Here is a 10559-nt window from a genome sequence, read left to right on the forward strand (position 1 = left end):
TTAAACGAGGGCCTATTATGGTTGCATGTAAAAAAAAATATATACAAGTCAGAGCCCGCCTAACGATACAACATCGGGAAATGCCAATGACAAGAAAAATAATCATGGAAGTAACAATAAATGGGCAAAGTACATACAGGGCGAGGTAAACAGGGCTAGAGTCGTGGACGTGGAAGCTCAGCACTATTCCGAGAAAACAAAACAATAGCTCGAATAGTTATTTACAAAATACATCCTAAAAAAAAAACATTGACTAAATTGTCATTAGGATACATGGTAACGGAGCTATGTGGAATAGTAATAAGAAAAGAAAAAAAAAATCCGTGAAGAAGATTTGATACAAACTGAATCTTCGAGTCACAATGCGTACGAACTCAGCGCGGTGGGGCAACTCTTGCCTGAAGATGGTTGTACAAAGTCAGAGCCCGCTTAACAAGGCAGAACAGGGGGATGACAATGATGATAAAAAGAACCACCGGCAAGAGCAGTGATGGGTAATGTACATATGGAGCAAGGTAAACCGGTAGAGAGTCATGGACAGCTGACTCCAATTCCGAGAAATTTGAAAAGGTTAGCTCGGAAAGGCTATTTGTCACATACTTCATTCTAGAAAAGGTGAGATTCACTAAACTGTCAATAGGATAGATTGGGATGGCATTTGTGGCCGCAAATCCATGATGGAGCGTCTCCGGAAAGGTTGTCAAATTGACAGAACGTAGGGAACAAGCCACCCGTACCGCCAGGTGACCTGCAACCTCTCTATAAGTTGAACCTTCGGGACAGACCACTGTCACAAACACTGGTAGTGTGAAAAAGAAGTAGTGAAATCCGGAGAACCTCCTGTGGAAAAGCGATTTAGGGGCGACGTGACGATAGGGGCAAGTCTCTAGAGCTTTAGAAGCATCCGACTGGGTCAGCACCACCTCGCAGATACCACCTGTCAACGGGAGGAATGCAAAGAGTGACGCTGAGCAAAAATAGAGATTGTGATACTCTGTTTTGCAGGACCCTAGGTCTGACGGCTGGCCCGTTGCATAAAGCGATAGATCATTACGAATTAAGACCACTGTGGCAGGTAAGTCAAGCACCATCACCGAGTTATTGGCTGAGAAAGGGAAAGGTTCCAGTTGGTAAACCTCAAACACATCCTTTGACCTGAAGGGAACGTGAATTACTATAGCTTCCGACGTCAGGAATGACTCAAGCAAGGGATAGTAGTGGTGTATGGCATGCATGTCAAACAACGGTGTTAGTTGGTGGTTCTCTACTCCTATTTTCAAAGCCTTTTGCAAATCCCTGACAGGAAAAAGAGAAGAGGTAACCCTACCACAATCTGCATCCACTACATTCTGTATTACCAGAGCATTAGTATGGAGGATAGAGTTGACTGCACTCTCCAAGGCAGGCAAGGTTTGTAGAACAAGTTCCATTTGGTACATATTAGCCATGCCGGTCCACAACTCATTAATGGAAGAGCCTAAGGTTCGGGAATAAGAAGCAATATCCTGTACTGCATGCTCAAGTCTGGAAATGTGGAAGGAATTCATCCTAATGGTTTTGTGTTGAGTAGCAGCAAGTGAAGCCAAACGGTTATACCTATCCCGCAGTTCCTCCACATCCTCATCCATTGCGGTTCCAAACAACATGCGGGAAAGTTGCCCAATCCCATCAATCAAGCCCCGTTTAGTACGGTTAGGAAACGAAAGAGCTGCGTAGTTCTCCAAAGCCAGGGTTAGAGTATCATTCAAGTACTTTATGCGGTCATGCATCAGACGCAGGAGACCGTCTTCAGGAGCATTGATATCCATCTGCAACACAACCCCAGTCACTTGTTCCGTTATTGTCCTCAGTGTGCCTGGTATTTCCACCAGAGCAGTAAACGGGTACTGGACCCACAGGACATCCTCGACCAGAGAAACCCGGCCCAAATGAGCAGAGAGGGCCCCGGCTTGAGGTGCGCAGGGTCTGCAGCCAGAACGGAGCGCAGAAGGAAGTAGAAGGTGAGGGACAACATTTCCTGGAACCAAGCAGAAAACCCTTATTGGCGAGGACGCAGGTTATAGTCGTGTGTTGGAAAGATAGACAAAGCATCGTCAGGCTGAGGCAAACAGGCGGTTCTCGCTGGTTCAACTAAAGTCGAATCGATGACCTCAGGCTGGGCGTCTGTCTTTTGAGGCGATCACTATGCACAATTTCGTATGAATTAAAAATGAGATCATAAAGCTCAAATTTGTGACCACCTAGTTGCCTAACTATCTGGCGTGGGCCCACGAATTTAGGGGACAACTTCGAATGTCTCTCTGGGACTCGAATCATAACAAAGTCACCCACTTTCAAGGAAACATGGGCGGCACGCTTGTGTTGCTGCAAGCACATAGCCTCAGATGTAGCCAGTAGTCTCTTTCTGACTTCTATGAATGTCTGTGAAAACCTTGAGTTGAACCTTAGAATAATCATCTACATTATATACAGGTGAATGAGAACTACCAAACAGGTCATACGGGAGTCTCTTCTCAACCCCAAAATTATGTAGTGGGAGATTGTCCCGTTGACTCACAAACACTGCTGTTTATGCTTGCTGCAACATATGCCAGCCAGTCCTCCCATGTATGCTGAAGTCCGCTAACGACCGGGCGCAAGACATCTAAAATCTTCCTATTCGCGCGCTCAACAAGGCCGTTGCTGGCTGGGTGATAACTGACTGTAAAGATTGGGTAATGGCAAACTGTTTGCATATTTCTGCTAAAAGTTGATTTCGAAACTCGGTTCCATTATCACTTAACAACACTCTAGGTGTGGAATACGGACAAATGAGATGAGTTATCAGGGCATGAGCAATGGACTTAGCAGATTTATCTTGCACTGGGGCTAAAACAACGTACCGAGACAAGTGATCTACACAAACTAAGAGGTACCTAGAGCCCTGGTGGCTGGCGGGAAGCTGTAGCAAGTCAATAGAAACTACATCCCAAGGCCGGGCAGGGGGCGGGTATTCTAGGATCGGCGCAGGCCTAGGCACCGTCCCTTTATGTTGGGCACACTTGACACACTTAGCCACATACGCGTCAATATCTACACGCATAGTTGGCCAAAATAGACCGCTCGGGCCGCTGTTAATGTGCGCTCCTCCCGGGTGACCAGCAATGATCGCGTCATGAACTAAGTTCAGCACCGCCGGTACATAACACTCCGGTATCACAAACTGTGCAACAGACTCCTTTTTGCGGGGCCAGTAGCGGCACAGGACACCGTCCTGTGACAAGAAGAATTGTGAAAAAGACACAGGTAGTGGCGGGAGACTTGTTTCGTCACCCGACTCCAGAGCGTATATTACCTTACCCCAAACGTCATGGCGACGCTGGGCTGCTAAATCCTTAAGACTGAAATTTTGAATTTCAGTAAGCGCTTCTGCCACTGAGCCAACAGGTACGTTCCTAGACAGTGAATCCGCGACGACATTCGCGCGGCCAGGTAAATACTTAAAGGTTGGCCCAAACTCCTGGATAGTCAGGTACCACCGTGCGAGGCGACCGGTGAGGTTTCTACCTTTAAAAAGCTCGGTGACTGGCGCGTGGTCCGTAAAGACAGTGATAGGATAGCCAAGGATAATATCCCAAAAATGTTTAAGAGCCCAAACAACCGCTAGGGTTTCCTGGTGGGTCACTGAATAGTTCGACTCAGCCTGGTTTAAAGTACGACTTGCGTACGCAATAGCGCGATTTTTACCGCGAGCGTCCGGTTGCATCAAAACAGCACCAAGACCCAGGGCTGAGGCATCTGTAAAAAGTGTAAAAGGGACGTTGTAGTCCGGGAATGCCAAGGCTGGAGCGTTGATTAACGCTGACTTCAAGTCTGTAAAACTCTTGTGTTGTGGGGCATTCCAATGAAAAGGGACCTCTTTCTTTAAGAGTTGTGTTAGAGGCGAAGCAATTTTGGCAAAACCTTGTATGAAAGGCCTATAGTAGCCGGACAACCCAAGGAAAGACCGAACGTTTTCGACGGCCTTGGGTTGCGGAAAATTCTTTATGGCCGATATTTTATCGTCCATCGTGTGGATACCATCTCCATCAACAGTGTGGCCTAAAAAGGTGATTTTCGCCTTAAAAAATTCACATTTAGTCAGCTTGGCCTTAAGGCCAGCGCCTCTGAGTTTAAGCAGAACCGCTTCTAGTTTAGCTAGGTGACTGGCGCCATCCTTGCTGCAGATGATTAAATCATCTAAATATGCATAGACTTCTTTGCCTATCATGTCTGAGAACAATGTGTTGATCATCCTCTGAAAAGTAATGGGTGCGGTTTTGAGGCCGAATGGCATCCTTAACCATTCAAAATGACCGCTAGGGGAACTGAAGGCTGTAATCTCTCTGGATTCAGCTGCCATCGGCACCTGCCAGTACCCACTTAAAAGGTCAAGACTACTGAAAATATTATTCCCTTGCCCCAGGGACATTAACAAGTCACCTAAAACAGGCAGAGGGTACCTATCATCCTCAGTCACCTCATTTACTTTCCTAAAATCGATGACAGGCCTGAAACTCCCGTCCTTTTTAGGGACTAGAAACAAGGGCGAGTTCCACGGAGACCGGGAATGCTGAATAACACCCTGGTCCAACATATCTTTAACCTGTTCATCTACAACCTGCCTTTGACTGTGTGGGAGTCTGTACGCAGGAAAGTACACCGGTTTGGTGTCGGGTTTAACCCTAATGTTCTGTTCTGTTGTAGCAGTCGCACCTAAAGGTTCACCGGGCAGGGCAATGACATCACGATACTGATGTAAAAGTTTCAGAAGCGGGCCCTTAAGCTCGGGATAATCGACCACTTTGACTAAAGAATCGACAGATGAGGCCTGACAAGATGTGTCGCCGGCGGCGGGTTGACCCACTGCACCGACACAAGGACGCTGTAACTCTAAAGGGTCTGGGGACACCTGTCCGTCGAACGCTAAAGCGCGACCCAAAATGACTCCATTTCTGAGTTTAACTGGACCGCCAGTGGCATTAACCACTAAAGCTACGGTCCTACCTCCCTCGCGCACCGTGTTAAGGGTGGACTCTATCGCTAGCGTGTTGACACGACTAGGCCCTTCTAGGCAGATGTCACAACCTACGGTGGCGTTAGGGACTGACACAGGGACGTGCATTGCGGTTCGCTGAGGGATTTCGTGATTCCCCACGACTATCGCATTGACATTTTTCCATCCCCCACAAACGTCAGCTGGTGTTGGTGGTTGACCATGAAGTGGTGCCCGCGCCATGCACCGGCACCGTGGAAAGAGTCGGCACGGTATGCACGACCGACTCAGGAGAAACACTTTCCCGACCCTTGCTGGGTATTTCTCTTCTTTCCCAGGGAGAAGCGAGGCGCACAGGTTGATCCATGGCCTTGAAACATCTCCCTTGAAACCGCACTGTATTACTATCTGGATGTATTACCATGCGGTTAGACCTCAGTGACGACAACCCAAGAAGACCGTCAGACGGCAGGGAAAAGTTTGACGTCACGTAAAAATCCAAACGCATGACAGGGGTGTTTCGTCCCAAACTCACTGGCAAACTCACCAACCCAAGGATGTTAAGCCTGTCGGCGGTGACACCGCAAAGGCTCAGGTCCGAGGGTCGTAGCTGGTAGCGGCCTCCCCGCGACGCGCGTTTCAAAGCTAAGTATGTCCTTTCAGACAACACATTAACCGCCGCGCCGGTGTCGACCGCAAATGACGCTTGTAGCGGACCCAGCTTGACTTTAAGCGCCATTATTTCAGGTTGACTGCACGCGGCCACAACAGATTCATACAAGCTACTTTTGTCAGCCTGCACTGCAGTCTCGGTATCCTCCCCCCCCCGGGTTGCTACCCTGGGTCGGTTTTGGGGGGGCGCTCGGCTTCCCCCGACCCCTTCACGAACTTTCCTGCTCGCTCTTTCTTTAACTGGAGCACAGAGAAACACTCCTCTGTGGTGTGTCTACCAGCACCGTGAACAAAACAGAACTTGCCAGTGTGGTAGCCCGCGGCTCGACTTTTTGAAGCGGCCGGGGTCTTCTGAGAAGCAGATTTGCCTGACATCGGCGAGCCTCCCTTCTCCCGAGTAGCCTTGCAATCCCGCTGACGTTTTAGACAATAGTCAACCGTATGACCATCGCGCTGACAGTACGAACAGTGGCGCTTAGGCTTTTCGGTGGTGGCCGCCACCACTGATGAGGACGCGCTAACATTAGCGGCCTTCTGGTCGACAGAGGCTACAGCGGGGACTGGCGCTCCGTCTTTCTCCTCCATCTTAGTTTTTATTTTAAGCATGAAGTCGTGCAACTTGACAGTGGGGCCGTAGGCTAGGGATAAAGAACCTTTTCGAAACTGGCCCTTGATGACAGCCATGTATACAAAAAATTCAAAAAATTTGAGAACATTGGATAGAGACATATTCTCTCCCTCAGTCCAGCCACCAGCTTTCAGATAGACGCCCATATCAGTAGACAACCGATAGGCGTCTACTTGTCCGGCTAAAAGCTCTTTACTCTCCACAGCTGAAATCAATTTGGTCACAGCTACATTAACACCTTTGACGAGGCTGTGCCTAACATCTTCCCCAAAAGACTCCAGAAAATGTGACCGAAACTGGGCATAATCCTTGGTTTGTTGCGGTTCCATGAACGCGCTGGTGTACATAATAGCTGATGCTTCTGACCCCGGCTTTAATCTAGACCTAATGAAGGAGATTTTATCACCCGGTTCTGACACAAATGAGTTGTTCATAACATCCTCGCATTGCAGGATGAAGTCTCTCGCACTGTAATCCGGTTCATTGCCTGCGAAAGCTCTGACTGATGCCGTAGTCGGCAGAAGTTTAATAGTGTTAGTAGCCATTGTTAATTCTTGGTTAGTCAAGATATTACCTTTGTTATCATGCGGGAGAGAAGAAGGAGGAGGAGGAGGAGGAACTCTGTCATGAGTTGACCCGCTCCTTAGGACACGGGAATTGTCATCCTCGGCGGGCGCTTCCGAATCCTGCATCAACTTCTGGAACTCCTTGGCCAAAATGTCTATCTCTTTATCAGACTGACCTGCCATTTAAAAAAAAGGCATTAGGAAAATATGGCTTCATGAGGAAAAATATGGGAAAAGAAAAAGTATCACCGCTAAGTGTGTGCTCACTCGCCTCAGATGCTTCCAAAACGCATTAAAAAGAGGGAAAAGAACAATGAGTGAATACTTAGCATGATAAAAACTTCCCCACTGTGCAAGAAAACACACAAAAGAAAGGAGAAAAAAAAATGAAGGATTATATATAAAATGCAAACAATGTTCACAAATCAGGAAAAATATTAAACATCCCTCTACACCTGAATAAAATTCAACAGCCTAAGGGAAACTAGATACGGCTCCACACGGAGACACACAAAGCACGTAAAAAAAAAAAATCACCTGAAATGTCATCAACAAGTGGTGTATTAATATAATTAGTGGTGTGTCAGCTACATGCATGTGAATACCATAAAAAAAAAGTGTGAAGATTGTGCCCGTGGCACTCCTTCGTCCTCGGCTGGCTCGCCCTCGTCCTTGGCTGGCTGTCCCCGTCCTTGGCTGGCTGTCCCCGCGTCCTTGGAGCGGCCAGAGAGACCGCCGGCAGTGCCCGGCAGCGGCTGGCAGCGGTGAGGAAGGGGCGGAGGAGCGACCACGCTCCACCAAGATCTCCACCAAGGCGAAGGTAAGCGCCCACCCACGAATGACTGTGTCGTAGGCAGACAAGTGGGCGTCCCAGAATTGGGAAGCGGGATCCCGACAGTGGGCGATGTGGGCGCGCGGGGCGCGCGGGGCGGTGTGGTGGAGTGTGCTGACTCGACTCGGACGGGCCAAGGGGGAATGGCGTTGCTTGTGTCAGCTTTCCTGCACACTTTCCTGTCTGCCCCTTGACGACACTTGCCACCGTTAAGTGTTAAGTGGTAAAAGAGAGAGAGATAACACACAGAACACTTCGGAGAAGGTCCGGAAGCCGCGGTTCACCACTTTTGTTAGCCTTTTTGTTGGCTGTTTTTTTGTGTGTGTTTTTGATTAAGGCGCGAACTGTTATCTCACGTGAGGTCCGGTGTACCGTTGCCTGCTTTCTCCAGTTGATAGAAGTCGTGAGACAACACAATAGCCTTTTAGTTAAGTGATGTGGGTTATGTGTTGGCCGAGCGGAGCCGTTAAGTTCACTTTGAGTTCACTTAATTTACTCTCTCTCTCTCTCTGGTTGATTAAATGGTTGTATTGCTTTTTAAATATATTCACAGAATAGTTACAGTATTTTGTGGACGAGTCGTAAGTCGTACGCACACTCCGAGAAGTCCTGTGCCCTCGTCCGCCGCCCGCTCTGATCTGCCGGCTTCTCTTGGTACATACAGGAGCGGCCAGCGGATAGCATGCTTGCTGAATCAGCACCGTTCCCACGGCAAAGAGCACCTCCTAAGCACAACGTAGCGTCTGTGTGTAACGTCCTGGCGCCACTGGGCCATGGCGATACGACATACATTCACACATTCACATTTTTTTATAATATACACAGAATAGAATGACAGTGAAGTCTTAACCAGATGGTAGAAAATTCAGAAGAGTCAAGGTCGTGGGCACGAGAGCAAGTGATGTCGTTGCGCACGTAGGCGCAACATCCAGCTTTGGATTGAAATTTAGGATAGAGATTGTAGGAGGGAACAGAGTAGAGATTGCTGTCAGTAGCCTCAGAAACCTGTGTTTCGGTAAGGAAGAGAAGGTGAGGTTTAGAGGAGGAGAGATGATGTTCCACAGAATGAAAATTAGAGCGAAGACCGCGAATGTTGCAGAAATTGAGAAGAAAGAGGTTCGAGGAGTTATCAAGACACCTCTCGGGTCGGCAGCCAGAAGGGTAGTCCTCCCTGGGGGAATTTGTGGTCCCCCCCCCAGGCGGGGACTCCGAGGCTTGGTGTATGTTCGCCATTTTGAAATTTTAATTTTGGGAAAAGGTGTATATGTTGTGTGAATGTAGTGTGGTGTGGATAAAGAGAGGATCTGTCTTTAGAGAGCATGCTGAATTACTCTCCGGTGTTGGTGAGACAATAGGGAAACGTTTAGTGAGGACATGGGAAGGGTCTTTGGAGGGCTTCAGCTCCCTTCTCACCTCCCATATATACCTCACCGGGAGTGGCTTGCGCCCGTTCGGTAGGTGTCTTCATACCTACTCCAGACAGTTACAGACAATGAAACGTTGATCTAGCTCCTAAAAAAAAAATACAGTAGTGAAACGCAGTACAATGTTAAGTATAGGAGCAGCCAGGTTTCTGTCCGTTGACTTGTCTGAGAAAAGGAAAAACTACCTTGCCAGTGGCCTCCCTGCATCCAGTCGCCGTGTCTGCACAACCAAATAATCGTGCAGGACAGAGTTCCTCCTAATAAGGTAGCACATGACGACGAGACTGACGAACATCAGAAACATTAGTACAAAAAATCCATGGTACAGGTAGGGGAGATGCAAATAAGCAGGCAGCGTTTCCTCCAGGGTTTCCGCAAACTCTGTTTTGTTTGCGAAAGACAATGAATTAAGGGAATTAGTCACATACGAGATTCTGGAGAAGTGAATGTCATCGAGAGACCGTAGAGGAAACACTCGATGGGAAGTATCGGCTGTGAAAACCAGACGGATCCGGGACGGGTACGTTGTTATGTTAGTGGAGCGGATATAGCATGCTTCCGCTATGGCATAGTGACCAGTAACCCGTTGATAAGTGGTACCCTCCGGGCAGATGACCGACACATAGAATGACTGAGGGAAATAAAAATAATGCAGACCCTGAAAGTTCTTATGGAAAACAGGCGTTGGTGTTAGCTGCTTGTAGGGCCACAGGGAAAGAGCGTCAGACGTGTTCACGCGGGTGAGGGCGATCTCGCATACCCCTCCCCGAACTGGAAGGAAGGCAAAGAGACACGCAGAGCAGTAGAATCGCCCGAAGACCGTCTCCTTTCAATACTGCAAGAGTTAGTAGCTACCCGTTGAATACAGAGCGAAATCCTTCGCGATTAGAACAAGAGACGGGGACGTGTCCAAGGCTAACACACTGTCCTTTGCTGAAAAAGGGAACGGGACAATTTCGTATGCCTCAAACACGTCCGCCGTCTGAAAAGGAACATGAATGATTATGGCATCGGGGGTGAGGCTGGACTCAATCAAAGGGTAAAAATATTGACTCATGTCTGGGGTGAATAAAAGCGTTAGGCTATAATTTTGATACCCGATATGGACAGTCGTTCTCAAATCGTGTAGAGGGAACAAGGCAGGTGTGACTCTACCGTGCACTGCATCAACCATGTTGCTAATAACCTGCTGATTTGCCGTTGCGACGGAGTTAATGACGTTTTCCAATACACGCAAGGCCTGATCTAGGAGAAACTGATTCACCTGGTCGATCTGTTTGACAACTATGATGATAACCTCTACCATCTTATTTGTCTGCTCTAGCAGTTCCTTAATGTTAGTATGCAATCGCGCAAGTTTTCTACAATTGGCGTTGATCACCCTGCGATTTCGAGCAGCAAAGGAAAGTACATGAGCGTAGTG

At 48.2% G+C, this 10559-nt stretch overlaps 1 protein-coding gene across 1 annotated transcript; it reads right to left on the minus strand.

The window, feature by feature from the left end:
• Positions 1 to 5243: 5243 nt before the first annotated feature.
• Positions 5244 to 8351, minus strand: LOC126999178 (uncharacterized). Its single transcript, XM_050861507.1, has 2 exons — positions 7486 to 8351; positions 5244 to 7056 (listed from the first exon to the last, which is right to left on the minus strand). The coding sequence occupies exon 2, from the start codon at positions 7004 to 7006 to the stop codon at positions 5849 to 5851; it is 1158 nt and encodes a 385-aa protein (XP_050717464.1). The 5' UTR covers positions 7007 to 7056; positions 7486 to 8351; the 3' UTR covers positions 5244 to 5848.
• Positions 8352 to 10559: the final 2208 nt, after the last annotated feature.

Source organism: Eriocheir sinensis, chromosome 16 (assembly GCF_024679095.1).
Source record: "Eriocheir sinensis breed Jianghai 21 chromosome 16, ASM2467909v1, whole genome shotgun sequence".
Classification (NCBI taxonomy): Eukaryota; Metazoa; Arthropoda; class Malacostraca; order Decapoda; family Varunidae; genus Eriocheir; species Eriocheir sinensis.

Coding starts and splice junctions, on each gene's coding strand:
- LOC126999178 (XM_050861507.1), bottom strand. CDS start 7,006: ATGCAGGATTCGGAAGCGCCCGCCGAGGATGACAATTCCCGTGTCCTA.